The sequence below is a fragment of the Euwallacea similis genome, chromosome 13 (assembly GCF_039881205.1).
Source record: "Euwallacea similis isolate ESF13 chromosome 13, ESF131.1, whole genome shotgun sequence".
Lineage (NCBI taxonomy): Eukaryota > Metazoa > Arthropoda > Insecta > Coleoptera > Curculionidae > Euwallacea > Euwallacea similis.
This window is the reverse complement of record NC_089621.1, coordinates 2,458,014-2,484,548: the sequence shown is the minus strand read 5'-3', so window position 1 is coordinate 2,484,548 and position 26,535 is coordinate 2,458,014. Positions and strand designations below refer to the sequence as shown.

Here is a 26,535-nt window from a genome sequence, read left to right as displayed (position 1 = left end):
ACAATTACGTAGGCAATTTTTTCGCAATTTTCACCCAGAATATTCACTTTAAACGTTACTTAATGCAACGAAACATATTGAATGATAATTTATTGCAATAAACAATTAACTAAGCAGAATTTTTTAATTCTACATTTCGAGCAGCTTCATCTGAACTGTCTGCAGAGCAGTCTTCCTCTTCTTCATCTGAATCACTTTCATCATCATCATCAGAGCTCTCTTCATAATCCCCATAATTAGCTGTAGCAGTATAACCAGCCCCATCATCATAGTCATAATCATCATCCCCATTGTCATAGGAGGCCTGGCCTTGCCGACCAAATTTATGACTTCTAGCTGCAATTTTATTCAGAGTAATTAAATGAAAATATAGAAAATACAGTGAAACTTACTTGACATGCTAAGGTCCTTGGTTTGAGACGTTTCATAGCCACACTTAGGACAGGGAAAGGCTTTGTTTTTCTCATATTTAAAGCCTTTTCTTTTCACATGATCTTCACAGTAGCAAGTTTTGCACTTGAGACATGAATATTGGCCCAACTTATTGCACGATTGACCTATTTTAAATTATAAAACATCAGACGATATAATAAGTTCTATATGTTTGAAGCAATTATTAATTTTTTCGTATATTTTATTTGGGAGAAACTCTTCAACAAGGGATTATTCCCATACAAAATAAACAAGAAAATCAAAGATTATCACTGAATATGAGGTGTCTTTTGGCAATGAAGCATTTTTTTAATATAGTTGGTACAAACTGGCAATTTTTCAGCTGTTAAACTGCTGCTACCAACCCAGACACCTTGAATATTAACTCACATTTGTAATTCTCTGATTCTAAAACTTGACATGAAGCTTGGTGTTCGAACTGGTCGTCTTCACATAGATAACTACATTTAATAAAAACTTAAATAATTTTCCTGGCAAATGTAATCATTATGTATTACCCATTGCAATATGAGCATTTAAAAATCCGCCCGCCGTGGTCCCAGACATTACGCTCACACTCCAGGCAAGCAGCGTCCTGCAAAGGGCAGGTACATGCATGGGACTGCAAGCATTTCCGGCCATGACATACCCATGCTTCACAAAAATCACATATTGCCCCCTAATTTACACAATTAAAAACAACATTTTAAGAACATTTAATATACATACCACCATGGCCATGCCTGTGGTATAGACCCCTGGATGCTTAATCACACAGTCCCCAGTCTTGAGCATACATTTCATTTTGCCACATTGAGCACATACAGGCAGTCTCTGGACACTTTGGCAGAAATAGCAGAAGGCTCGACTTTTTTGCTTGCTTCAAAATAATTAATTGAGGCCCAGTATTTGGATAAATATTAACTAATACCGATGGCATTTTTCACATTCCATGGAAGCATTGCAAGGGTGCTGCGCTAGTTGCACATTCTCCTTAGCGGTACGGATTCCTTTTTGTCTGATACGCTGTTTTTCAGCCTTTTTGCGTTGTCCAGTTTTCTTTTTAGGCATTACTTATTACTTTTGTAATTTTTGGTTAAAATTATAAAAGACACACCAAGACGTGGCAGGAAAGTTGATAACTATGATAGGAGAAATGATTACAAAAAAGTAAAGAATAGAGATGTGAAAGCGCCATCTATGATGATACCACGCTCTAATTTACGCCTTGTTGCCAATTCTAAAACTGCTTATTTAACCTGAATGATTTCAGTCACATGGAAGCTGTCAAAATACATCACTGCACCTGTCAATGTTTGTTGTTGATTTTTGTTAATTGATTCAAAATTATCTAAGCAAAAATATATAAAACTATAAATTAACTATAAGTTAATAGATCTTTTATTGCTAAACGAAATTTACAGTTTTCTGTACTAGTTAATATAAAGAAGACAGATTTTTTTAAGCAGTACATTGTGCCTTGTCGACCTATGAGACATTCATTTTTAAGTCTATGTGAATTCTTCCATTGGGACTATAGCTGATAAATCAAAACACGATAAAGCTGTCTTTGTGTACATTCATGATATGTCCAGAACTATCTGCCCTACCTCAAGACCTGGACCCATTAGTTTACCATATTGCTGCACAGTCAAATTTTCCATAGAAACATATTAGCTACAAAACTTATAATCTTTAAAAATTTAATAAGAATTCGCTAGAAATTATATAAAAAATGGAAAACCAACTTCCCACAGAGTTTGATGTGGTTCTCATTGGAACTGGTAAAGAATTATGCCAATAGTTTCATATTTTTAACTTTGTATTTTCCTTAGGAATGATAGAATCAATAGTCTCTGCAGCTGCCAGTCGTGTGGGCAAAAATGTGCTACATATCGATTGGTAATGAATAATTGATTACTAATATTAAATAAATTAATGACTAAGCAAGATTTCTTACAGCAATGATTATTATGGGAGTCAGTGGGCGTCTTTTAATTTAAGAAGTATTCATAGCTTTTTGCCATCTTCCTATGAGGCTCAGGAATCACAGAAAGACCATAAAACTATTGGCAACAAGATTTTTAATATACAAAACTTTGAAACTCAATGGCATATACCAAAAACTGAACCTAACACTCCAGATTTGATAGAGTCGCCACAAGAAACCCAACAACAAACATTATATACCCAGTCAAAGTTATTGGATGATTCTAGAAAGTTTAATATTGATTTAGTCCCCAAAGTATATGGCTTTTACTTACAACTCAGATCTGCTTACCTACTTACTGATTTCAGTTACATTTTGCCAAAGGAGAGTTTGTTGAACTACTAATATCCTCCAATATAGCCCGATATGTTGAATACCGCAGTGTTAGTAGAGTATTAACTTACCTAAATGGCCAGTTAGAGGTTGTTCCATGTTCCAGATCAGATGTATTTGCCAATAGCAGGGTTTCAGTTATTGAAAAAAGGATGCTTATGAAATTGTTAACATCTCTTGATGAAATTGATGACACATTAAGAAGTTGAGATTATTTCAGTTTTCCTTATTTCATACTGTTTAATTCTGGTTTGCAGATGATAAAGATATAACATTTAAGAAGTATTTAAGTAGCAAAAAACTGTCTGACAATTTAATCCACTTTATTTTATATGCTATGGCTAGAAGCACCAGTGAAACCTCTCTTGCAGAGGGTATAGAACGTACCAAACAATTTCTTAATAGTTTAGGAAGGTTTGGTAAAACACCTATGCTATTTTCCATGTATGGAAGTGGAGAAACTCCCCAAGCATTTTGCAGGTAAATTTTTAAACCATGCCTCAATAAAAATTTACACTGAATTTTAACAGATTAAGTGCAGTATTTGGAGGGATCTATGCCTTAAATCAAGAGACCCAATTGAGCATTAAAGTAGAAAGTAACTCTATAAAATTCCTTCAAAATGGCAAACAAGAAATTAAAGCTGAGAAATTTGTTGTGGGAGCAGAATATACCCCTCAAGAGTTTGTGAAAGCAATTAATGTTAAACATTATATTGCAAGGGCAATTTTCATCACAGATCAATCAGTAATGCCAATTGACCACGAGCATTTAACTCTGCTCATGTACCCCCCTGAGGAGGGTAAAAATATTGTCACTATCATTGAGACTGGTTCACACACAGGAACTTGTCCCAAAAACTTGTGTAAGTTTGGTATTTTTGAAGCTTTCTTAGCTAATTTACCTGCTTTAGTTCTAGTACATTTCACAGCAAAGCAGTTGAGAACTCCTAGAGATGACTTTCAGCATATAATTAAGAATTTATTTAATATTAATGATTCATTGCCTAACAGGCCAAAAATACTATGGTCCTGTTATTTTTCAATTCCACTAACAAGTGACTTGAAATTTGAAGATGTGCCAGAAAATATGTTTGTTTGCAGTGGTCCAGATATGGACTTGGATTATGATTCTGCTATAAAAAAGGTTTTTTTTACAATTTAGAGTTTTCAATGTATCTGAAGTGGGGTTTTTAGGGGAGAAGTATCTTCCAAAAGATGTATCCTGACTTAGAATTTTTGCCAAGAGCTCCAGACCCTGAGGAAATTATTTTTGGTGAAGAGAGTACTTCTGAAGGTGCCGTTATAAATAATGAAACAAGTGATGTTCAGTGATTAAAGTAGTTTGATATTACTTAAATAGATAATTATTTAAAAAAAATTATACATTGTCCAATATAAGAAGGATATGGGGTTCTTATAACAGGTGTAGATATAATATAATAATTTGATCTATGTGGAAAATAGAATTTAAAAATAACTCAAAACCAAAATTGTAGATCTGTGTGCACCATTATCCCTTGAATGCACAATTATTCCCCCATTAAACCTAGTTCATATCTATTACCTTTACAAGATAGCCATATTGACCCTCCATATGTTGGAAACAATTTATACATTATAATAAAACGTGTACACTTATAATGAAATTTAACATAAGCAGTTCATCACATCATACATTCAACTTATGGCTTTTATGAATGCAAAATATTTAGGAAACACCTTAAAGTGTTTTTCTCAAGGGAATATTATCCCCAAGCCTGGGTTGTGCAATAATGCAACACTAATTTGCCTTCTGTGCAGTAACAGTTGTAAAGATTCCTTACAGTCTGGTCTGGGGAAGGGGCAAATGTTTGATTCACATAAATAAACTTAATTTATTATTAGTAATGACACTTAGATTTTTAAGAAACTTACCAATTTTTCACTGGGATCCAACTTTAGATATTTCTTAACAAACTCAATTATCCACCCTATAGGTTTATCACTATCCACAGTCCATTTTTTGGTCTTCATTATAGGGGCATTCCCTGTAGGTTTCAGTAAAATATCAACTACAAAAATTGCAGGAGTTAACCCTTTTGGACCGACATTTAATGTTCTTCAAAGAAACTTATTTGTCTGGCATGAAAACAGATAAGATAAAAGAAATAATGAAAATATATAGTTTTGAGTAGCGCTCACTGGGCAAGCAGAAAACATTTGAGTTGTGGTGCTTTTGCAGGATCACATGACAACAAAGGGTTAAAAGAGCTTTCTTACTCAAATATATCAAACCTTTTTGCTTTTCTGCAGTCTTTTTTACACTTGTTTCTGATCCAAAACTGCAGTGATTTTCAACTTCTTGATTATCTGTAGAGTCACTCATTGTCCCACTAAATTTTAATCAGAATTTTGTATTAAATAAATCCTTTTTGCAAGAAAAATCTGTGTTTATGGGTATCAATTAAAGAAAAATTGTTTTGAAAACAAAAACATATTAATGAAAACGTCAATAATGACCTATGAAAGCTTGAAATTTAATATGCACTCTTGACTCTCAAATCCAGATCGAGAAAGTCCTTAGCGGTAGTCCTGAAGTGACAATCGAATGCTTTTTCGGTGACGTTGACATAACGTCACTGTCGACAACAGAACAACAAAAAATGCGAATTTCCAGACATGGCGGTATTCCGGGACGTTGATAAAGCGTTATTCCCTTTAAAAGATATAAAAGCGGTAGTGAAACTGTTTGCCGGCCAACTACAGGGCCCCAATGAGCCCGATTTGACTCTCCTGTCAATCGTTACCGGCGTGATTGAGAATCAACTGACCAGCCGGTCTTATGTGGGCCAGAACTCCGATTCGCCGGAAACCAATGTTTTGCCCCTTTTTGAACTCGATACTATAGAGAATTTGTACAAAAAGTTCCATTTGATCATTAAAAGTGCCGTGGAACCCAATAAGGCCAAGACCTACGCGACCAGAGAGTTGGTAAAGCGGGTCTCAGACGTGATATGGAACAGCCTGACAAGGAGCTATTACAAAGACAAGGCCCACTTGCAAAGTCTCTTCAGCTTCCTCACTGGCAGCAAACTGGATTGCTTTGGAGTCGCTTTTGCTGTTGTAGCAGGTTGTCAAGTGCTGGGATATGATGATGTGCATTTGGCATTGTCTGAGGATCATGCCTGGGTTGTATTTGGAGGGCCACAGCAGTCAGAGACAGCTGAGGTGACTTGGCATGGAAAGGGAAATGAAGATAAACGTGGGCAGGAAGTTGGAAAAGGGGTATCAGCTCGCTCATGGTTGTATGTTAATAATAAACCAGTGGTGTGCACCAGACAAATGGAAGTGGCAGCTATAATTTCTGCAATAAATCCTTCATTGAATGCTAATTTTGATGCCACAGAAATCGCCCTGTTACAGCAAGAGTTGCTGTGGCTGATGTATGATTTGGGGCATCTCAAGAAGTACCCTATGGCATTGGGTAAGTGGAATGTCTGACTGTCTATTCAATTCTGTCAGCAGAACTGTCTTTACTATGGCTTAACATACTTAACTGACAAAAACAACTTATAATTTAGAACAAATGATAGAAAACTGTTTTTAGTTTGAATTTTGGAGAGGTATACAGAATAATTGTGTAAAAAATTGCAATATCAGTAGCATTCAACTATTGCACAAGGTTATTTATTATATAGAGTGTCTCTAATTGGCCTGTATAGAACTCTACCATAAATTTCTGATTTAAATATATAACAGTTGAACTTAGACAATAAACCTAAAAACATATACATTTTTATATATTTCTTATTAGCCTTTTAGTGATTATTTTAATTTAACAGTTAAAAAAACTACATATAAAGCATACACAGATTGTGCTAATATTTTTGGCTGTTTTTATGGGGGGTATCCCTTCCATATAACCACATAATGTCCAAATAAAATCCACACAAAACCTAAAATGCTTCAAAATTATTCTCCCAAATTCAAACAATTAAATCAAATAAAATGAGAAATATAATTTGCAGCTTATTCTCTGGTGGTTTAGCTGATTTTTAGGTTGTACCTTTTTTGGCAGGTAACTTAGGTGACTTGGAAGAAATATCCTCACAACGCCCTGAAATCTCCTGCAGTAGTTTATATGAAGAAGCCATAGAGTCTGCTAGACGTTACTACAACAATCAGCATGTGTACCCTTACACTTACCAAGGAGGCTTCTATTTTAGAAGACAAAAGTACAAAGAAGCATTTGAAAGTTGGGCCAATGCCAGTGATGTCATTCGATGGTATAATTATTCTAGAGATGATGAAGAAATCTACAAAGAATTTCTGGAAATTGCCAATGAGCATATTCCCAGTATCATGAAATCTGAAAGTTCAGGCTTTGAAGCGCACACTATTCTCAAAAAGCCTGAGTGTTTTGCTAATTTACTAAAATTCTATGATGGAATTTGCCAGTGGGAAGAAGGCAGTGCCACCCCAGTGTTACATATAGGCTGGGCCAAACCTTTGGTCAACACCATATCGAAGTTCGACGCGGACGTTCGAGCCCAAGTCAATATTGTTTGTGATAGTTTCGAGGAGAAACTGAAGAAAAACGGGTCAATTTACAATAGTAGTATTAACAATAACAACTACGAGAAGGAGAATGTTTCCAGTAGTGCTAAACCCGTTTTACATGAGGAACAGTCATCTACATCGAATTTTCATCCCACGATCGAGGCTTTGACGGCGGCCTGCTCAGAAAAACTATTGAATCCTGAGTTTCTATTGCAAGGGGATGGATCTCCTTTTGTCGGTAAGTTCATTATACATTTTAGTGATATATTTCCTGAGGTTGTTCAGTATATAGAGATGATTAATTCGAACGTTTCGGTCTCAAAATTACAACTGGTTTTGCAGGCGGCATCAGTCAGGGATTAAAAATTAAAACTGAGGCACCTGAAGACGGCCTTGAGAATAACGGTGGGAAAATGTTGATGTGTATTTTTTTGTATTGATTAGTTGTGGTTTGTGACCGTGTATTTTGCAACTTGGGGTTTTGGTCAAAAGTACAACTCCACTGTCAAAAGTGTTTTACGAATTCTCTTATAGGTATGGAAAGTTGCGCAGAGCTTGACATAAAGCCAGAAACTCACATTAAGCAGGAAGACTTGGGTAAAAAATTCCACATCATATCTATAAACGTTATCGTTTGATGTTTGTAGATGTATTGATTTGCGGCTTTTTAGCGGTTTTGTTTAGCATTTTCAGTGATAAATGTTTCTTATTTTGCAAAACAAACCTCTGTCATTATCTGGTGAGTAAGTGTATGATTTCAGGTGGAGAGTACACAAAACCTACGGTGCCCGTGAAAAAGGAAGAGGAGGAGAAAGAAAACGGCAAACCAGGGACATCAAAATCTCCAGATTCGCAATCCAAACACGGGGATTATGAGGAAGAGCCGAAGCGTGTAAGGCCAACCGTGGTGCTGCACAGTCAAAAAATGAAGCAGCTAAAAGATCTTTTGTTGGCAGAGAAACTCAATACCCATGCGATTTCTTTGCATTTAACCGCTCAGTCACAGGTAAGTCTCGGAAAATTGTAAAACGTGGTATGGCTTTAATAACTAAATTTAGTATAAAGAACTCATCTTGGTGCAAAAATTATTTAAAGTTTTTTTTTCAATTAGGTACAGGTGGGGAAAAAAGGCCGGAGCGATTCGATAGATACATCGACGGTGCGACCTAAACGGAGTAGAAGAGATTAGAAGCAAACGGAAGTCAAATCGCTTATTTAAGCGTATTTAAGCTTAGTACTTAAATCGATAGGGCATTCTGCGCAGCTGCGGGACTTATTAGCGCTTACAACTTAAGTCTTTCTCTATGATCAGGAAATAGATGTATTTTAATTATTCTGTCTGTAGTACTTCGTAAGTAATTTTAACAAAGTATTATTATTAGTAGGCGTGGATTTATGGCTGACTTAAAATGCTTTTGGCGCACCGATAGGTGCCTGATAATAACAATCAAAGTGTAGTAGAAACTGTTGAGTGATCGTGTACTCTTAGAGCAGGAATACTGTTTTCTTGCCTCTTGGTTAATTTAGTTTGAATGAGCCACCACTATTGTTTTGCATGTTTCAACAAGTAGAGCAACTAAAAATAATGTTAGCTTCTAGTACAAGTATTATTGCGCCTCGGTTGAAAGATAGGTGTAGTCTCATTAACATTCCTAAGAATTGTGATTTAATCACACCCAGTGTTTTTAAGTTAAGTTTGTTGTTTCTTTTTTTGTATATAAGTAATTGCCCATGGTTTTTCTATAATTATTATTTATTAATTTTTGTGTGAGTCTTTTTAGTTTTAGAGAGCACGTCATTTTAATTTGAATTGAGTAAGTGCAATGGCCATAATCAAAATACTACTGTTGAATTTGTTGTATCAGTAGACTGATCTTAGAAGAACTATTTTAAAGATTTCTGTCATTTACTAACTGGAATTATCAATCAATTATTGAAAACCCTTAATCACAAAATAGTGCCATTTATTAGGCTAACAATAATTGAATAGCAGTGCTTCTGAAACAGTATCTTTGCATAGTTTTGACTTCTATATTGGAATCTGTGATGAAGAAAAGGGTGTCTAATGTATTTATTCTATTTCATAATAGTTGTTAGATGATGAGTATTTTTGTAAAAGTAATTTATAAAATTCAGGACAACTTACTATATGGGATTTGGAGAGTTATAATATAGCAATTCTAAACCTGGAAATTTCTTGTTAAGAGTGTATCAGTTAGATTAGAAGTTGTCCTCACTACAAATAATGAGTGTACAAAATTAAAGCTGATTGTGTATACCTACCATTAGAATTTTATCAGTCTGTATTGAAATATATTAAGGAATGATGATGCAGAATAATTGTGACATTTTAATCAAAACAATCAAATACCTCTAGTAATTTTATTCTTAATATTTGTTCCTAACTAAAACACTGCATGTAAATTTATTAACGGATAGGTACCCAAGGTTGAAAGACATCTTTATACAGCTTTCGTTCTAAAACAACAATTCTCAAATACTCATTCCATATTAGAACAGAAGGACCTTACCATAAGGAGGAAAATCTTCAGGGTGCAGTTCAATATAATGCCTAAATATAGCATCCCTTTCAGCTGTTTTCTCATCTGTTTTTTTCTGAATAAACAAACCTACTGCCACACCAATAACAGTAGCTAATATGTGTTTCTGTATCCCTGTGTCGCAAAAAAGGGACATAGGCACAAAAGAAATTAATTATGTAACCAACTTACCACTGAAAACTGGCCTTTTGGTGCCGTAATTTGTTCCGATAACGGCAAGAAAGCCGGTGAAGCCGGTTATTCCGGGTACGAAGAATTGGTTGAATGGGCCGGGAGCTATTCTAGGGGTATTTAATAGTTCCAGGGGACTTTCTGCCACTTTAGGCCTCCCAGGTACTGCCATTGTTATTTTTCGATTTCAAAATTGAAACAAATTGAGAAAATAGGGATTCTTCTAAATAGGCAGTGATATTGACAGGAATGACAAAGACATGAGTCAATTTAACGTTACTCTAACCATTTCTTAAACTACACTCTTTTACTCTAGACAATTCATAATTGTGAATCACGTGATATTCGTAAGGAACATTTACCAAGCTACACGTGGTTGACCATAAACCTATGGGATTAAGACAAAAAGGGTAAGCACGTTCTGACCAAAACAATAGCGTTTTCTTTCTTTATGGGCAATGGATGGTGTGGTGGGTGATGGGCTAACAATAATCAAATAATCGGCGTGCTGGGCATCAACAATGCTAATTGAAATTATATTCTTAACTATATATAATTTTCGACTTTAACGTATCTAATTTGTAGGCAGTTGTTGGAGAGTGTGAAGCTGAATGTATATTTATATTTTGTTTCCATTAGCCTATCAATACCAGAGTTTGAAAGTTAGCATTTCAAGTTTTCAAAAGACTCCACTGATACCAGGTGCCAAGTAAGTAGGACTAATCCTAGACTAACCTGAATTAATATTAGAAGAATTCATATAGTGTTGCGTTTTGTCTGTTGATTTAACCATCTTCCTTTTCCTATGAAGGTATAGGTATCATTTAGATGGTCCTACAGCTTAGCTTAATGTGGATTTTAAATTACTGTCCACAACTACATCTGCAATATTTAAAGTATTAAACAAAGAATATGTAATCACAAGAAATCATTCTTTAGATTCTAAATATCCTAGCTTTGCCTGCTTTACTGTTTAATTCATATTAAACCAGTTTACTTACATTTGAAGACAGTTGGTTCACAGAATGGCCATGTAACAAGAAACAGATACAATTTACTAATAATACCTCAATATTGACTTATCCACTTGAACAAAAGTTATATGGTATTGTTATGAGAATCATTTAATGACATATTCCAACCCTTTGGAGAGTTAGACAAAATTTTCAAATGGCTATTATTAAATCTATAATCTCTGTTTTAAGAAGGATCAAGGGTCTTATTTGCCATATAAAATATTCTCACCTTCAATCCAGTTCTCTGTATTAGTTTTAAGCTTGAACACTGACGAGTTTTGCTCTGAAAGCAGGATGGATTCCTTTGCCCTTTGTACTGTAACTGAATATTAAGAAAAATGAATGATTTTTCATCATTTACTTTCAAATTTCAAACTAAAAGCTGCCTGATACAGTGTGAAATTTGTGAGGCTCCTTTCTTCCTTATTTTTAGATTTATTAATATTTTTGTTGTATAAGATCTCCTTCATCAATCCTAGGTACCACCCAGGAATCTCAATTTCTGCAAGAACATGACGGCATCATCCAATATTTGCAACACACCTTACCCTCCTCCATTGGCACAACAAAATGGCCTTCCAACCACCCTCCCAAGCTCCATGAAGTGCCTAGATGATACAGACAGCCATAATCGGATTTTAACAAGACGCCTGCTGCCAATCGCCCTTTTTTTCGTCGCCTTCGCCACAGTCATGTCAGTTTTGATTTTGTATATGGATAACACAGGTACATGCTCATTGAGCTCATTTGAACACAGTGCAAGATTATAGATTTTTTAGCCATGAAACATCACCAGTTCACATTAAGCTTGAGCAAAGATATGGAATTAAATGGCATAGCCCAAGATGATCCTCAGCTTATCATGTATTTGAGAGAAGTTGCATTGTTTCCAGCAATTGAGCCTCATCAGAAGTCTTTTGAAGCGCAAGAACCGACTTTTGCAGATACTGAATTTGTGTTGAAATTGTTGAATTTTAAGGTATGTGAATTAACAGTAGAGATTAACATGATTTTTATTGATTTGTTGGTGTAGAAAAATGGAATCTTTGTGGAGGCTGGTGCCTATAGTGATGGCAAAACATCAAAAACTGAAGTTCTGGAAAGGAAGTTTAACTGGAAGGGTCTCTTAATACAACCAGATCCGCGTCACTATTTTAACCTGCGCAGGCACAATCGAGCAAAGAGCCAGTGTGTTCATGCCTGTCTAAGTCCTATGCCCTACCCCAGGGAGGTAAGCAAATGTTTTCATAAATGAATATAATTTTTCTTTATAAGAGCAATCTTCAAAGGTGACTCTGCATAACGAAAATGACGTGAAAATCAACGATATTCGCAGTAACTCAATTGACAACCCTGATTGGTTGGTTATAAGAGTCAAGTGTTTTCCCTTGTATTCGCTTCTGCTGGCGATGAATTCCAGCAATGTTGATTACCTAAGTTTAGCTACAGACGGTACTGAGTTGCAAGTGCTAGAAACGCTCCCTTTTGATAGAGTAAAAATAGAAATTATTGGCGTTGACTTGAATGAGAATGATTCGGATATCGGGATTATTAAGAAATTTCTAGCCAGTAAAAAGTATCAATTTATGGACAGATTTAATGGCACCTACATATTCATGATGAATCGAGTTAAGATTTAAAGCAGTTTTTATCGATTTTTATTTTCAAGACTGAATTGCACAATAACACCATTCCGTTCGTTTTACTTAGATTTTTAGATGCGGGTAATATTCAATTGCTTCTGAGCCAATTATTAGCACTTTAAATGAAATATTGCAGCACTTATTGACCACTCAACAACACAAGTAATTTTTAGTTGTAGTTCTCGAATTTTGATCTCGAATAAGTCTCTCTCTAAAGCTTTTGACGTTAAGTAATATGTTCGCTATCGTCTTTGAAATCACAATTTACATTATAATAGTGCCTTTACAAGATGATGTATTTTTATATTAAAGTATAGAGTAGGTTTATTTCTTAAATTTAGCACATTAGTTTAAGTCTAATTGTGTATTGGCTTTCGTTAGTAGTCAGGTATCTCTATTATTTTAAGCCTTTTTTACTTTGTACTTATTTCTAGGAAGTAGGTAGGTTTACAAGTCTCAAATATATAGTTATTAAAATTATTATTTTTCTTAGTTTTCATTTTATAAATCCTTATTCTTCTTTAAGAATAGTTTTTGTTGGTTGAAGTGTGTTTTAATATTTGTATACATTATCGACATTGTTTACTTCATACAAATAGCTCACTCTATCTACTCTATTCCATATTCAACAAATACCTAACATTAAATAGATAAAATCAATAATGAATAAAATGAGGTTAGGAAGATCAGTTTATATTTTTTATCTTTTTCATTTCAACTTAAATAAACATTTTAAATAGCCCCTTCGCTTTCATTTTCAAAGAAAATGGAACCACTCGGTCTAAAATGGGGCCTATTAACTCTTCTTCTAATGTCCACTCATAAGGCAAATCAAATGCCTAGCGAACCTGAGATGGCTGAACAATTATGTATCCTTTATTCCTTCAAAAAGTCTTGTTAAACATACAAACCTAGATTATGCCTTAACTAACATAAAACAGACAAAAAGCTCCTAAAACGCCAACGAGCGGAGCAGTTGGCGGCTATAAAAAGCTTTCAAAAGGTCCACAGCTATGAGAAGCAGTTTCACATGATTAATCTCATAGCTGAGAAAGTGTTTACAATTATCCAAGACAGTAGGGCTATTATAGAGGCTTCACCTTTCATCCCTGGTGTGTCAGAGTTTCCCTTAGATGACACCATACGAGATGCCTTATCCAACATCATAGAAAACACAGCTTTATTTGCCGAGATCATCTTGAGATTCCCAGATATTTCAGTGTCAGTCTTAAAAACCAACAATAACTGGGATGTCCTCTTGCAATGGGGCATCGCATACTGCCATCAGGTCAAATATTTGTTGGACAGTAGCACCATTAAAGTGCTATCTTTAGTCAGTCAAGAGCTATACTATGTTCCTCGTGATCCGAATTATATAAACCCATATAGGAAGGCCCAGGAAGATCAGATCAAGCAAGAAGAGGTGGAGGTTGTTACCTCCAGGCAAAAGAAAAAGAAAAAATTGAAAAAGGGGCCAAGACTGCATGAGGAGTTTTGAATTTTCCTTATTGCTACTGCCTGCGTTGCTTTAAGTGTTGTACCTGTCCATAGAGTAAGATTTAAGTAATGCTACCTCTCTTTCTTATTAAATGTTAAGGATGCTAAAAGCTCATATTTGATCAGTATTTTTACTCAATAAAGTTCTCGGTTAAATTGAGATGAGTTTTATGTTTTTTGTGTTGAAGTAATTCTGAGGTAAATTGAAATGATTTCAAATTCTCTGTTATCAATATCAATCATACATCCCGCGGCGGTCCCATCCATATCGTTTGGGAAATATACACAATAAGGCACCTGTCAATAGATACACACACGAACCGATATCACCGAAGATACAACAAAATATTATCATATCTTATCAATAATTTTATATAAATGTGTGTTCGGGGCCCCTCAATCTCGCAGATTGCACTGGTTCACGATACGAGGTGTCGCCCTTTTATTGGGATCATTACAATTGCCTGTGGGAAAAAATTGGTTTTGTTTTTCGTCGGTTTAAGTGCGGAAGAAACGAAAATGGCTGACTTATCGGCCACCGCAGGACAAGGATACGATCAAGACTGCACCTCTTACGAGAGCTCTTGGCATATTATACCCCCTGATTATGTTCATATGGAGGATGAGTATCGTTACTCGTGAGTATTCGCGATTTTTATTATTTTAATTGCGATTTAAAGGGCAATACAGAAATCAATATTGCAAGAGAAATTAATAATTTATTGCATATAGATGAAACATCATTTAATCCTTTTGATAAGAGTAAAATTTGCTTGCAATACTAGTTCATTGCCTTTATTTCGTGATTGAATTGCGTAATGATGTGACAAGATCTTCGTGGTCCGATCCTTTTGAATAAAGAGCATTTCCGGCCTACCTCTGTATATAAATTATCGGTCATTGAAAAGATTTCGAAAACGCGGTTTTGTTAGCTTTTGAACGGACATTTCGAAACTTCTTTCTGAATGGTTGTGTTTTCGGCCTTTTTGTCGGTCCTTTTTCACAGCAGTTTACGGCACTTCCGATTCTGTACGTGATGGTGAGAACTGATGAACAGAAAAAAGAAAGCAATTTTAATACTAACAATAAGAAGTCTAAATCGCCGGAATTTACTTTTAAAAAGTGTTATTAAACTTTAATGAGCTTCGGCAGCTTTTTTTATTGATTAAGTGAAATAAAATTATGAGTGTAATAAACGAACCGAAAAGTCAGAATTTTATTTTATAAGATACCATAAAAGTTCATAAAATACGAGAAGAAATCCTGTATATCTACCTGAAAGGTATTTTTTCGAATAGAAGGTGAGAAATAGTAATTAAAACACGACATCCCGAACGTTTGTGAATGTGTTGCAATAAACACTTGGGTGCAAAAAGGGCCCTCTAATAATTAACTAAGATACCGCTCGTCCACTATAGACAAAGCAGCGTCAATAGAGAGTGATAAGAGGGGCATTGTAATTTGTTTAGAATACTACACCCTGTAAGAGTTCTGGGGCAAAAGTGCCTTTCCCAGAATCCTCACCTGATACAATGGCTGTCCAGGTAGAGGCGAGGAAGTATCTTATAAAGCTACGCCGAAATTTACCGAGGCAGACTGTATGTCGCCAAGGGCCCTTGAATGAATCAACGAGACCACACTGATCGTAGTAAATTTCGGTTGACCATTCATGAAAGGATTTCTGTAATAGAAGTATTCACGTTTTAAATGGATTATGGGTTACAAGGGGTGCACTTACGACAGACGATAAGAGAAAAAAAAGCAAAAAATACCAGAAAAGTAAGCTGATTGTGGAATTTGCGGATAATTTAATTAATTTATTGAAAGCAGCAAAGTTTAATGGACAATTTATGAGAAACTTAAAGAAACTTCCTAGGCGATCTAGCATACATAATAATTCCAGTAATATGCATAATACAGCACAATAATTCAGTGTATCATAATTGTGTTTTTGCCTTCTTTTTTCATTTCTTACATTCATCAACCCCTGCTTTCGTCCTCATATGCGCCTAAATGATTTTAATTTCTACATGAAAAGTAACATGGAAATAAAACAATTTTCGCGGTAGTAGAAAAATTATTGTTTCTCACTCACGCGGAAAATGTCTTTCTCGTATTCTCTGCTCGGCTTCCCGGAATTCGGGCAATGGCAGTCGCGTGCAAAAAAATAACGCTTTCCGCAGTTGTGGGAAAAATAACCATTTTTTTATATAGACTAAGAAATACAGGTTCATTTAAGATAAAGAATCTTGCTTCTTGCTGGTTTACCTAGATTTGAATCGAGAAAAAGAGAAACCAGGTCATGCTTAAAATCGATTCATAATTTTCTGATCTAATTATCACACTTCTGCATTTCTTACATACGAAGGAATTTCTTACATCTATAAGCTTTCGTGTTTGATGAACAAATAAAGCCTATTTGTTTCCGGTCACTTTCAAAAGAGACCCACCGCACGTATCTTTTCCATAAGTGCCAGCCCTTTGAGCCCCTTTCCGACCCCGGCCACTTAAATTTTTAGTGGTTTTATTATTGCACCAGAAGCAGGGCTTATAAAACCAACATTCCAGCATCCACTAATATTCTAGCCTTTATTAACATGCATGCAATAATGGACAGCTGAAGCTTTTAAGTCCATTAGAACTCGCCCCTATGCCGCAACCCGGGGGAAGTTCACTCAAAAAAGCCCTTTTTTAACATTAACAATCGAGGTTGTACAATACAAACATACAAAACTCGCTCTCATCCTCCCCCCCCCCCCCTTGTACCACTAAACCCCTCTTTTGTTCCGTTTGGAGAAACTACCACTTATTCATAAGGGTGCGCCATACGCGCCTATTTATGAGAGCCCTGTGCGGTTCCGTGTCGTGATTCGTCGGTTCAAGTCCCGCCCTCCATATCGCTGGCCCCATTGGCCGCATCGAGAGCCCTCCGAAAGGGCCCTTCAATCGAGGAGGCTCTTCAGTGGCTCTCGACGGTCAATGTGTTCGCGTGTCCTGGCTCTTGAATTTCCGAAATCGCGCTTTCGAGATATTACCAGAAGATTCGGAAGAAAAGTAGTAAAAGTGGCTGAAAAAAGTGAGCACAGTGAGTCTCCCCGGCCAACTGAGGCGGAGAAAGGCGAGCCCCCAAAAATGCCCCCTTCGACTCACGGTGCCGATAAACCGGGCATTCCGGGTTTGCCCCCCTTGTTAACTTGGCCGCCCCTGTTCTTGCCCTGGGCGCCTCTGCTTCCAGGGGCTTGGTGCTCCAATGCTCTGAGAAGCGCACTTCCTGGGTAGGTATGTTTTCTTTCAATTGAAGAAGTCGATCCGCCTCAAGGCAAACTTCTTGTCTTTCGAGATCGAAGACCGTTTTAAGTACAATTTTAATGCATATGAGGAACATATAATGCCTTTTCAGTGTGTTAAATTTTGAGCTTTGATTGAGTTTAACGTGAGTGATAGAAACGGCTTTCGTACTATAGCGACGATCGCGCTTCCCTCGAGCGAAGTTCAAAATTTGATACTTTGAAAAGAAATCAGTGTGTTAAAGTTTTGCGGCAAACACATGGCTTCCTTTCTGTGTATTTATTATAAACTTTAACACACTATATCTCGAAAATTACAGATTTGCGGCTATGAGTTCGTTCATCAAACCGGACTTATTTTTCAACCGTTAATTATCCCTTTTATTTTCAACAAACGTATTAAAATCTCTCTTATAATGAGTTTAAACATATAGGAGTGGGATAAGAATTCTTACTGCAGTAAAATCGGCCTCATGCAAATCTGAAAACATGACTATTATCATTACTGTTGAATGCTACATAGTTTGATAATTTTATCCTTGCTTAAAACGATATAAATATATACAGGGTATTCATTTTATGTCCTCAGTCATGTAAACGGCTGTAACATCTTTATATTTTGAGATAACTGCCTCATTCAAAAACCGATTTGATCGTTGTCCCTCAAATTTTATATGATAATTTTATGTTTTGTCCTATCTTATTCGGTTTTCACGCAATCGAAATAGCCACACTTTTTTTAATACGACACGCTGTATACCAATATTATCTTAAATGTATCTTTTCGTGCTGATTTCACGTAATTCGTCGTTATCTGTATCACCAACCTGGCTTCGAGTCACTACACTGTTCACCTTTAATTTGGAAGTTGCAACTGATCGTCATTTTACCTTGGTCCAGAGAAGCTCGATAGAATTCGCAATTGTTTGAACAATTGAATTGTTTTCAAAGAATGATGATGTTCCACAGCCACCTTCGGCAAAAATGCCAAAATAATGCAATGCGTAGAGACAATATCCAAAACTTCAATCTTTCCAAGAAATTAGTCGAGTTTTTATTCCAAGAATCTGTGTTTGTTACGAATAAATTTAGGATATTTAGTAAAAATTTAAAAGTTGATGTGTGGAAGAGTTTATGCTACTACCACTAGGCTTTAAGAGTACGTTATTTTTGTGTATTTTGGGGATACCATATAAACGAGATATTTTTCTGTTGTGAGTGGTTATGTTTTTCAGTGTTTTGTAATTGTGTAATATATTACAGACAGCCTTTATAAAATTTATGGCATGATCTCTAATGGATTTCTTCAGATTTAATAACGTCTAGTCCATAACAACAAAATGTGTTTTTTAAGGGAAACTTAATTTTTGACAATATGGCGAATTATGAATGCATGCAGGGAGGGTAAAATATTTTTTGTTCTACTTTTGAAGGGTTCAAAAATGCAATTATTTCTTCCATAGCAGATTCTACAGTTTTTTATCTTTGGATGAGATGTTTTGGATGATCTAATTTTTACCTTCCTACCCGTTTCGCTTTCATTTCGAAAACAATTTGTTATGAGGTATTTTATTTGGAGAGGGAGCGGATGGTGGTCTCTTTTTTCACCTCTACATTTTTAAGCAGCGCTATCATTAAATTCAGTGCTACATTTTCTACACTTTCTTGCAAAAGTCAATTCATCGAAAAAATAATATATCACCAAGCATTAGCTGGCTATCTTAACAACCGTAAAAATACGCACTTCACGTTTTTAACAACGGATTCCTTCCCATTCAAGAACCATTCACCCACCTGTGAGAACCCAATAGTTTCGGAAACGGTCTGACACCTACACCGGAAAGGGCCAGTTTACACACAGCAGGTAGAAACGTCCTATGAGTAACCCATTTAAGGACCAAACTATTTAAATGGGCATTTTTCTCTGTAAAGTGTTTTATCGGTATCAGAGGACGCATTTATTTGAAAAACTGAAGCTAAAGAAATGAGAAGAAACAAATAGCGCGTCCTTTGGGAGTAAGCCACTTTCCAGACTTCCTCTAAGAGTTTCGGATTGAATTTGAAGTTCAGAATGATAGATAAATCTAAACTTACTATCAAAAGGAGTTTTTTACCAAACATTTTACTATATGACCTGTTTTTTTTTGCACTATAAGGCAATTTATTGGTTTCCAAGATTTTTTTGGGGTTTTCAGCGGAATATAAATAAAAGTACTGTAAAGGTATCGATGAATAAGACCTGTAGGGCGGCGCCTTTTGTATCCCAAATCCGTTGGAACGTATAAATGGCACGTTCTGACAATTAAAAGTGGGATGTACTTGATGGAAAGTGGCGACTTTGTGTACTTCAGGTCATTTCTTCCAGACGGGGATTTTTAAGAGTTTATACTTCTTTAGATTATGGGCAAACGAGCATACGTCCGTATTCTGCCTAAACCATTCGCAGTAGATATGGATGAAACATTATACAATTCTCAAGCTTATCACTAGATTCAATCAAACATATGTCTGAAAACAAGAAATCAGTGCTCTATCCTTCATTTCTTTATAAGATAACGATGTATCTATATAGACATAAAATATGTATATTATCGGTGACGTGAAGGTGAATTTTTGCCAAAAGTCGTGTTGGTTTCAATGTGGATAAATGCACACGTAATGACAAGGTAAATAACTAGAAATGCGCGGTTGTGCCCACAGAATTACCCAACAGAAATCTCCTACAATTTCGATTCTTCCGTTCTTTCTCAAAATACCCTTGTACTATACGCTCAACCTTTCCTTCCAGATTGCTGGACAGCATCAAAATGACCAACCCCATGAGCAACCCGCGACAACCGGGCGGCTTCGCCATAAGCGACATCTTGGAGTTAGATCGCCAGAACAACGTCCAACATCCAGAGTTGGACCCTAGCATGGCAGAAGCCCTATACACGACCACGGATCTGTCTTACATGCCCCGACATTGGCCCCAAATACCCGATCACGGTGAGTTCACGTTCGTGAAATTAAATCGAAATTACGAGAACAAAGAAGGCGAGGATCATTGACAATGAAGAACGGCGTTTTAAGGGGTGGAGACGAGGGGTTTGGCCGCAAAACCCTGTCACCTAAGGGTAGTTAACACGGAATAAAGGCGTGACACCGGCAAACAGCTGCTCGGATTGTCTTTTTTCGGGAGCAGATGTGATTTTGCTGCCATTTTTAAATGGAGGCAATGTCACCCCTAAAGTTAAGCGATTTTAAACGAGCGATTAATTGCATTATTAACTGCATTTTGTAGCTTATGGAGACTTGGCCTCTTACGGGATATTCTCACCTTAAATTTGAGTCGAATTATGTAGGACAAATTAATTAATTATTGAGGTATTTTAGAGGTATGACATGGATTTTTTTAGGCGCTTTAGACATCCGATCCACCTCAACCAAATTGATAGGAATGATGGTGAAATAGAGCCTTCCGCGGTTCCATTTCCGCAAATGCTTCTTTTGACGCACTTTTTGAAACAAATTAGTATATGAAATTCAAGAGCGCACTAACTCCACATTGGAGATTTCTCTTTCTCTTCAGTACTCTTAACACAGTCGAACTAAACAATTTTACCAGAAATTTTGAGCATTCTTGCCTAATTAAACCTGACCTACTAAACTATATTTTCAGCTAATTTGAGCGGTACTTTCAGTACTTTTGACTCTCTGCAACTGAGCAATTTTGAGCACATAATTTTCTCTGCATCTAACTCACTTAGTTCGATATAGCATTCACATGTTTATCCATCAAATTGTGAGATAAAGAACCAGAACTCTTCACTTATGCGAGTCTAACTCAGGATCTTACTAACGATTCGGGACTCGCCCGAATTGTCCAATTTTCGGCGTAACTTTCACCACTTTTTTACCGCGTACACATATTTGCCACCTTTTTGCTGGAAAATAATACACATTAAGTTGACCATAAATATTTCTTCCAGCATCTTTACCACCCATTCACCCAGCCCACCAGCAGCAACATCTCCTCCCCCCCCTGCACCATCCGCCGCAAGTATCACCTGATAGTACCAGCCCTCCAATGTCGGACAGGTCAAGCGTAGAACCCAGTAGTTTAACAGATCCGACAACGCCCCTAGGGGCCCCCTCAATGGTGATGTTACACCATAGCGACACGTCCTCAGCTCCTGCCAGTAACGGGGCGCTGAGCGATAACGAGGACGGAGCTGGAGAGAACGACGACGGTGGGGTGGATAAAGACGATGATCGGGAGCCAGGTTCAGGGGGTCACAAGAAACGAAAGCGAAGAGTGTTGTTCTCCAAAGCACAAACTTACGAGTTGGAGAGGCGATTCAGGCAGCAAAAGTACTTGTCGGCCCCCGAACGGGAGCACTTGGCCTCTCTTATACGGCTCACGCCCACTCAAGTGAAAATTTGGTTCCAAAATCATCGGTAAGTGTTGTTTTTTTTAAGTGAAAGTGCTTCTGAAAGCTGATACAGAAACAATCGAATTAATGCGGATTATGGGGGTTTAATTGAGTATTAGCCAGTTTTAGTGCGAGATTAGAACGAGGAGTGATGAATAAAAACCTCTCTATTTATATATCTAAAGCTTTATATCTGCAAAGTCAGTTTCAGCGCTGTTATGAAAATGTATTATCGGCAATATAAACCGAAAGATTTACTTGATTTTACATGGTTCGCAATTCCGCAAAGGGAAGTAAAATGGAGGATTTTGTTGTAAGTGGAAGCAATATGAGACCCGCAAAATGTGCCGTTGTTTGCAACATCTATTTGCGCTTTTTTCGTTCTTTCTGAAAAAATGTCAAAAATGCAGCGAATTTGTCAATTATATTTTTAAATCACCGACGTTTGTTAACCAAATCATCCATTAATCAAATATATTATCATCAGTCACGCTCACTATAGATGGTTTCGTGTAATTTAAACTCTAGAGGTACTCACACATTCACATTGTATTGATAAGAATTTAAATGCATGTTTGACAGTAAATCATTTATTATCAACACCATCCCTTTTCTATTTCAGATACAAGACTAAACGGGCGCAGCACGAAAAGGGCCTACACGACCAGCAAAACAATAACCCCCTGCCCTCTCCGAGGCGAGTGGCAGTACCGGTACTGGTGCGAGATGGAAAACCCTGTTTGGGGGGACCTCCGAAGCCTCCGCAAGACAACCCCCAACTGGGTACCGCCCATTTGGGACCCCTCATGCCACCTCACCACGTGTTATACGGCCAACACCGATGGCACTGGTAAAAAGAGTTCCTTGGGGATTAAGGGCGTGTTTATACTGTTCGAGTTAAATGATTACTCTCAGGTTTCTTAACAGGCCCTTGCTTAATACCAAAGAATAGGAAAATCGTGGATATGACTTTAGCCCTAAAATACTCAAAAAAAAATGCTGTTTGTGTTACCAATTATTATAGGAAATGCGTTCTGCGCGATTCTATATGACCGACAAGGTTCACAAAATAGCATTTCCTTATGAGATTTTTTTATAAGTCTTCATTACGAAAAGTGACACTTTATTTGTGAGTAAAAGTTTTGAGGTGAAAACAACTTCATGAAAAATTTCATGATCATTTTCGGAAAATTTTAAAAAAATGAGTAAAATCCCATATAAGAAATTTTTCAAAGTTTGGCAACGTGGGGCTACAGTTTGACATTCTCAGTCACGACGATTTCCTATGTTCTACTCAGAACAAAAGAACGTTGCAATGTCGCTAATTCCCAATATTTCTTGATTTTCTCTTAATTAATTTAGGTTATGATCAGGGCCATTCAGTCAAAGACGGTATGTTGTGTAACAAAGTCAATTCGGTCATGCGCCAGATTGGGATTGAACAAACATTGTTATCTCCAAAGAAATTTTATAATAAATAATTAAAAAATATCGTAGATAAAGATTCAATTGAATGGAGCCACTCAGAAACTTTGCCATTAAGCAAATAATTTTGTTTGATTTAATGTAATGACGTCGGAGGAGAGTTTATTCTTTAAACTTGTTTATTTTGTTTCAAAAACATGACATTTAATAAAATATTTCGTGATTGTGTCGCTACTTTGGCTGCCGTTGTCATGAGTAATTTCAAAATTTATAATTTCGACACTAAAAGAGTTTTAGTCATTGCACCTTTGAAACGCTCTCCAGGGAGAAAGATTCCTGAATTTAGGGAGTACCATGTTCTCGAAGAATGACGTACGTTCAGATGTTTTCGTTATTCTCTAGGAACGTCCTATTCCTCCAGATTCGAGCATTTGGCTCCTGGAATTGGGGATTACAGCTACAAGCAATTTCCGGAATTGAGCTCAATTTTTTTATTTCAAAACAGCCCGAAATTTCATTTTCAATGAATGCAATATCACAATTCAATCATCGACACCCACACACCATAACACATCCAATTGCAGCACAGTTAAATCCCCAACGTCGTTTTAATTTTTCGAAAAATACCTCTTACGCCACCATTTTAAATCCAAAAATCGGATTGTAATACTTCATTGAAGAGCAAATTTTGCACTCTTTCTATATATGCAAAAATGTCCACAAAATTGCATTTATGATCAATTTTTCTGATATCTAAAAAATATTCACATTTTCTTGTACTTACTCAATTTCCTGCATCTCCCTGTATCAATATAGGGCCTGAATTAGATACCTGAATTCGAGATTGTAGCCACAATTAATGTGGCCGTTTTGTAGTACCAACAAGCGATTTTACCTCAAAATCTAGTCATTTTTACGATAAATAAGTGTTATATTGGTGTTTTATGATGCGTGATCATTAAAGAATCTTTGCACTACACGTTGATTGAATTAGATCTAAGGTTTTCTAATGGTCACCCGTTATTAAAATGTTTATTCTTATTCTTAGCGGTGTTTCTATATAGGGCAATATTTTGTAAATATTTCTGTTTTGGTTCCTATTTTATAGTTTTTTTAAGTCAGATTATTCCTTTACGAAATGTGTATAGTGTACATATTAGCGGTAGCAAACTTAGAAAAGTTAGATTCCCAAAAACTGTTGTATAGTGTTGGAAAGTGGATAAAATGTTATTGGTCGACTGGCACTAATTTTTTGTTTTCCTGATGTACAAGTTTTTAGGTGATATTTATTAAATAACAATAAATTATAATCTAGAAATAGTCATATAAATGTTCATTTCAATATACCCAGTCCTGTGAAAGGACCATCAATAACCCAACTGAATTGAATCATTGCCTCTAATTGCGGTGTCCGTTTTCAGTTTGACGGTGTCATTACCGGTTTCAGATGCATTTTCCTGCATGCCTGCCCCGATTTCCTGTCGAGCTGGATCGATGCGACCACGCCCAGTCGCTTCCCGGACTCAATCCTACCTTAGGGGTTGAAAAAGTTCTTTGTTCCCCTTTAAACTATTTTGTTTGGGACGTGTATAGTGATGGGATAATTGATTTTTTTCTACTTAAATTTCGGTGCGAGTTTTTTCTGTGAAATTTTCTTTTCTTTGAGTCCGAGTTTCTTCCAGAATTGAGTGCATTTGATCGTAGGAATTCCGAGTGTATAAAAGTTTTAGCAGATGCAGTTTGGAGTGATTGACTGAACAATGAAAACCAAACGTAAATTTTATACAAACTCGAGTGTTTCGCGTACAAAATGCGTCAAAATTATGATTAAAATTAATCGACTTCAAATTTTAAAAATTTAAGAAAAATCTTTAATTTTGTCTCTTTAAATTATAGGTACGATCCACTGTTCGCTTCGGCATATGACTCAAAATTGAAACTAACTGCTTCATAGCATTTAACTATCTTTTTCTGGCACACGGTTTTAAATAAAGACAAAAAATATAATGTACATGATAATTGCATTCAGAGCTACTTTACTATTCAAGGTACCAGGATTAACGTCCCAGCTTTCGTCTTCGTCTACGCTATATAATAACCAAAGACGGCTGTATGATGAGGGGCTTGGGATACGACTTAAAGACATTGGCATAGTGGTGGCAACTGAGAATGTTAATAGCAAAAGCAACATTTTTTCTTAGACAAATTCTTGTCTAAGTACTAGTAGACACGAATTTGCAAAAACAATACTGGTACTAAAACAGCTCCGTGGAGGATCTATATATAAAAAAAGCAAAATATTTAGATAACGTAATATTAAAGTCCTCGCGTTTATTTAGGCTTTATCTCATGAGTGATTAACTAAAATCAATAAGAATGATTACCTATTATATTTTATTATGATTATATACCTATACGTACATACAGGTAGCGATAATGAAAGCAAACAAACGCGATAAAATATGGTGTATAGCGACAGTTTACCAAACCTGATTTAAGCGCTGATGTTATTTAGTTTAAATAGAAGTTTCATGAGAGAAATCTATAAAATAATTAGACTTTCAATTATATGCATCTTTGGCCGAGAGGGCCTAGATGGAACTTCGAGAAGAAAATTTGCTAGTAAAAATTCAATAAAAATGCAGTAAAACTAATGCAAATGTGACTGACACTCATGCATAAGTAGCACACTACTAAAGTAATACCTGGTATAGAACAATCTGATAAATGAATTTATGGCCCCACTTGTCGATTTTATAGCCCACTTATGTGGCGTTACTTTTAATGCTTCCCGGATTTGGCTGTATCCGCGTATGGAGACCAGATTGATCATCGTAAAAAACTAGCAGGAATGTTTACAAATAGTACTGAAAACAGGGATTAAACACAAGAGTCGATCAACTTCAGAATGGAGTGGCTGTTGGCTGGAAAAGTGATACTCATTTAATTCAAGAGGACTGTTAAATTGACACGAGTGATTCGCTCCACATATTGAGAGAAATTAGTTTACTTTGATATTACTACATTGTCCACACTTAGCTGATGATTCACTCATCACTTTCGACATTTAAATTAGTGTTAAAGGGCCCTTTCGGTTATCAGCAGGTGTTGTGGCGAAAGAGAATTAAAGGGCGATCATCACGTAATCAGGGTGGAAATCAGCCGGCCCACGATTAAAAGAGGTTTTAGCCGCATGATCGATTAATTTGCCTAATATGGCCCAG

The 26,535-nt window shown here is 36.3% G+C and overlaps 8 protein-coding genes across 11 annotated transcripts; 5 read left to right on the top strand and 3 right to left on the bottom strand.

Moving 5' to 3' along the window:
• Nucleotides 1–76: 76 nt before the first annotated feature.
• Nucleotides 77–1,577, bottom strand: Noa36 (zinc finger protein 330 homolog Noa36). Its single transcript, XM_066396738.1, has 6 exons — nucleotides 1,364–1,577; nucleotides 1,162–1,312; nucleotides 951–1,111; nucleotides 823–893; nucleotides 393–557; nucleotides 77–336 (listed from the first exon to the last, which is right to left on the bottom strand). Exons 1-6 carry the CDS (start codon nucleotides 1,501–1,503, stop codon nucleotides 110–112), a joined length of 915 nt encoding a protein of 304 aa, XP_066252835.1. The 5' UTR covers nucleotides 1,504–1,577; the 3' UTR covers nucleotides 77–109.
• Nucleotides 1,578–1,838: 261 nt separating this feature from the next.
• Nucleotides 1,839–4,473, top strand: Rep (Rab escort protein). Of its 2 annotated transcripts, none has more exons than XM_066396251.1 (8): nucleotides 1,839–2,216; nucleotides 2,268–2,334; nucleotides 2,395–2,677; nucleotides 2,731–2,959; nucleotides 3,013–3,235; nucleotides 3,286–3,620; nucleotides 3,669–3,901; nucleotides 3,952–4,473. In XM_066396251.1, the coding sequence occupies exons 1-8, from the start codon at nucleotides 2,168–2,170 to the stop codon at nucleotides 4,087–4,089; spliced, it is 1,557 nt and encodes a 518-aa protein (XP_066252348.1). In that variant the 5' UTR covers nucleotides 1,839–2,167; the 3' UTR covers nucleotides 4,090–4,473. The 2 variants fall into 2 exon arrangements, with proteins under 2 accessions (XP_066252348.1, XP_066252349.1); XM_066396252.1 differs by having other exon boundaries at nucleotides 1,841–2,216; nucleotides 2,731–2,956.
• A 21-nt stretch (nucleotides 4,474–4,494) lies between these two features.
• Atg12 (Autophagy-related 12) lies at nucleotides 4,495–5,203 on the bottom strand. Of its 2 annotated transcripts, none has more exons than XM_066396256.1 (3): nucleotides 5,032–5,203; nucleotides 4,672–4,808; nucleotides 4,495–4,588 (listed from the first exon to the last, which is right to left on the bottom strand). In XM_066396256.1, the coding sequence occupies exons 1-3, from the start codon at nucleotides 5,120–5,122 to the stop codon at nucleotides 4,577–4,579; spliced, it is 240 nt and encodes a 79-aa protein (XP_066252353.1). In that variant the 5' UTR covers nucleotides 5,123–5,203; the 3' UTR covers nucleotides 4,495–4,576. The 2 variants fall into 2 exon arrangements, with proteins under 2 accessions (XP_066252353.1, XP_066252352.1); XM_066396255.1 differs by having other exon boundaries at nucleotides 4,495–4,625; nucleotides 5,032–5,199.
• Nucleotides 5,204–5,372: 169 nt separating this feature from the next.
• On the top strand, nucleotides 5,373–9,636 carry Mnn1 (menin 1). Of its 2 annotated transcripts, XM_066395984.1 has the most exons (5): nucleotides 5,373–6,220; nucleotides 6,815–7,534; nucleotides 7,831–7,893; nucleotides 8,058–8,302; nucleotides 8,408–9,636. In XM_066395984.1, exons 1-5 carry the CDS (start codon nucleotides 5,416–5,418, stop codon nucleotides 8,483–8,485), a joined length of 1,911 nt encoding a protein of 636 aa, XP_066252081.1. In that variant the 5' UTR covers nucleotides 5,373–5,415; the 3' UTR covers nucleotides 8,486–9,636. The 2 variants fall into 2 exon arrangements, with proteins under 2 accessions (XP_066252081.1, XP_066252082.1); XM_066395985.1 differs by lacking the exon at nucleotides 7,831–7,893.
• A 30-nt stretch (nucleotides 9,637–9,666) lies between these two features.
• ND-B14.5B (NADH dehydrogenase (ubiquinone) B14.5 B subunit) lies at nucleotides 9,667–10,261 on the bottom strand. The gene is made up of 3 exons (XM_066395986.1): nucleotides 10,029–10,261; nucleotides 9,828–9,971; nucleotides 9,667–9,774 (listed from the first exon to the last, which is right to left on the bottom strand). The coding sequence occupies exons 1-3, from the start codon at nucleotides 10,198–10,200 to the stop codon at nucleotides 9,725–9,727; spliced, it is 366 nt and encodes a 121-aa protein (XP_066252083.1). The 5' UTR covers nucleotides 10,201–10,261; the 3' UTR covers nucleotides 9,667–9,724.
• Nucleotides 10,262–10,448: 187 nt separating this feature from the next.
• On the top strand, nucleotides 10,449–13,167 carry S (EGF receptor activation regulator Star). The gene is made up of 5 exons (XM_066396470.1): nucleotides 10,449–10,737; nucleotides 11,524–11,770; nucleotides 11,824–12,023; nucleotides 12,078–12,275; nucleotides 12,334–13,167. The coding sequence occupies exons 2-5, from the start codon at nucleotides 11,557–11,559 to the stop codon at nucleotides 12,682–12,684; spliced, it is 963 nt and encodes a 320-aa protein (XP_066252567.1). The 5' UTR covers nucleotides 10,449–10,737; nucleotides 11,524–11,556; the 3' UTR covers nucleotides 12,685–13,167.
• Nucleotides 13,168–13,338: 171 nt separating this feature from the next.
• On the top strand, nucleotides 13,339–14,344 carry LOC136412870 (coiled-coil domain-containing protein 134-like). Its single transcript, XM_066396074.1, has 2 exons — nucleotides 13,339–13,556; nucleotides 13,629–14,344. Exons 1-2 carry the CDS (start codon nucleotides 13,454–13,456, stop codon nucleotides 14,183–14,185), a joined length of 660 nt encoding a protein of 219 aa, XP_066252171.1. The 5' UTR covers nucleotides 13,339–13,453; the 3' UTR covers nucleotides 14,186–14,344.
• A 257-nt stretch (nucleotides 14,345–14,601) lies between these two features.
• Nucleotides 14,602–24,641, top strand: LOC136413086 (homeobox protein Nkx-2.3-like). The gene is made up of 4 exons (XM_066396454.1): nucleotides 14,602–14,822; nucleotides 20,260–20,459; nucleotides 21,443–21,911; nucleotides 22,509–24,641. The coding sequence occupies exons 1-4, from the start codon at nucleotides 14,704–14,706 to the stop codon at nucleotides 22,738–22,740; spliced, it is 1,020 nt and encodes a 339-aa protein (XP_066252551.1). The 5' UTR covers nucleotides 14,602–14,703; the 3' UTR covers nucleotides 22,741–24,641.
• Nucleotides 24,642–26,535: the final 1,894 nt, after the last annotated feature.

Excerpts from the sequence above, each read along its gene's own strand:
- Noa36 (XM_066396738.1), bottom strand. The coding sequence starts at position 1,503 with ATGCCTAAAAAGAAAACTGGACAACGCAAAAAGGCTGAAAAACAGCGT. Across the intron at positions 1,313-1,363 it reads GAATGTGAAAAATGCCATCG|CAAGCAAAAAAGTCGAGCCT; the intron begins GTATTAGTTAAT and ends ATTATTTTGAAG. Across the intron at positions 1,112-1,161 it reads CCACAGGCATGGCCATGGTG|GGGGCAATATGTGATTTTTG; the intron begins GTATGTATATTA and ends TGTGTAAATTAG.
- Rep (XM_066396251.1), top strand. The coding sequence starts at position 2,168 with ATGGAAAACCAACTTCCCACAGAGTTTGATGTGGTTCTCATTGGAACT. Across the intron at positions 2,217-2,267 it reads TGTGGTTCTCATTGGAACTG|GAATGATAGAATCAATAGTC; the intron begins GTAAAGAATTAT and ends TATTTTCCTTAG. Across the intron at positions 2,335-2,394 it reads AATGTGCTACATATCGATTG|CAATGATTATTATGGGAGTC; the intron begins GTAATGAATAAT and ends GATTTCTTACAG.
- Atg12 (XM_066396255.1), bottom strand. The coding sequence starts at position 5,122 with ATGAGTGACTCTACAGATAATCAAGAAGTTGAAAATCACTGCAGTTTT. Across the intron at positions 4,809-5,031 it reads GACTGCAGAAAAGCAAAAAG|TTGATATTTTACTGAAACCT; the intron begins GTTTGATATATT and ends CAATTTTTGTAG. Across the intron at positions 4,626-4,671 it reads TGGATCCCAGTGAAAAATTG|TTTATTTATGTGAATCAAAC; the intron begins GTAAGTTTCTTA and ends TAATAAATTAAG.
- Mnn1 (XM_066395984.1), top strand. The coding sequence starts at position 5,416 with ATGGCGGTATTCCGGGACGTTGATAAAGCGTTATTCCCTTTAAAAGAT. Across the intron at positions 6,221-6,814 it reads GAAGTACCCTATGGCATTGG|GTAACTTAGGTGACTTGGAA; the intron begins GTAAGTGGAATG and ends CTTTTTTGGCAG. Across the intron at positions 8,303-8,407 it reads ATTTAACCGCTCAGTCACAG|GTACAGGTGGGGAAAAAAGG; the intron begins GTAAGTCTCGGA and ends TTTTTCAATTAG.
- ND-B14.5B (XM_066395986.1), bottom strand. The coding sequence starts at position 10,200 with ATGGCAGTACCTGGGAGGCCTAAAGTGGCAGAAAGTCCCCTGGAACTA. Across the intron at positions 9,972-10,028 it reads CAAAAGGCCAGTTTTCAGTG|GGATACAGAAACACATATTA; the intron begins GTAAGTTGGTTA and ends TTTGCGACACAG. Across the intron at positions 9,775-9,827 it reads TGAAGATTTTCCTCCTTATG|AACGAAAGCTGTATAAAGAT; the intron begins GTAAGGTCCTTC and ends TTGTTGTTTTAG.
- S (XM_066396470.1), top strand. The coding sequence starts at position 11,557 with ATGACGGCATCATCCAATATTTGCAACACACCTTACCCTCCTCCATTG. Across the intron at positions 11,771-11,823 it reads TTTGTATATGGATAACACAG|CCATGAAACATCACCAGTTC; the intron begins GTACATGCTCAT and ends TAGATTTTTTAG. Across the intron at positions 12,024-12,077 it reads TGAAATTGTTGAATTTTAAG|AAAAATGGAATCTTTGTGGA; the intron begins GTATGTGAATTA and ends TTGTTGGTGTAG.
- LOC136412870 (XM_066396074.1), top strand. The coding sequence starts at position 13,454 with ATGGAACCACTCGGTCTAAAATGGGGCCTATTAACTCTTCTTCTAATG. Across the intron at positions 13,557-13,628 it reads TGAGATGGCTGAACAATTAT|ACAAAAAGCTCCTAAAACGC; the intron begins GTATCCTTTATT and ends AACATAAAACAG.
- LOC136413086 (XM_066396454.1), top strand. The coding sequence starts at position 14,704 with ATGGCTGACTTATCGGCCACCGCAGGACAAGGATACGATCAAGACTGC. Across the intron at positions 14,823-20,259 it reads GAGGATGAGTATCGTTACTC|ATTGCTGGACAGCATCAAAA; the intron begins GTGAGTATTCGC and ends CTTTCCTTCCAG. Across the intron at positions 21,912-22,508 it reads ATTTGGTTCCAAAATCATCG|ATACAAGACTAAACGGGCGC; the intron begins GTAAGTGTTGTT and ends TTTCTATTTCAG.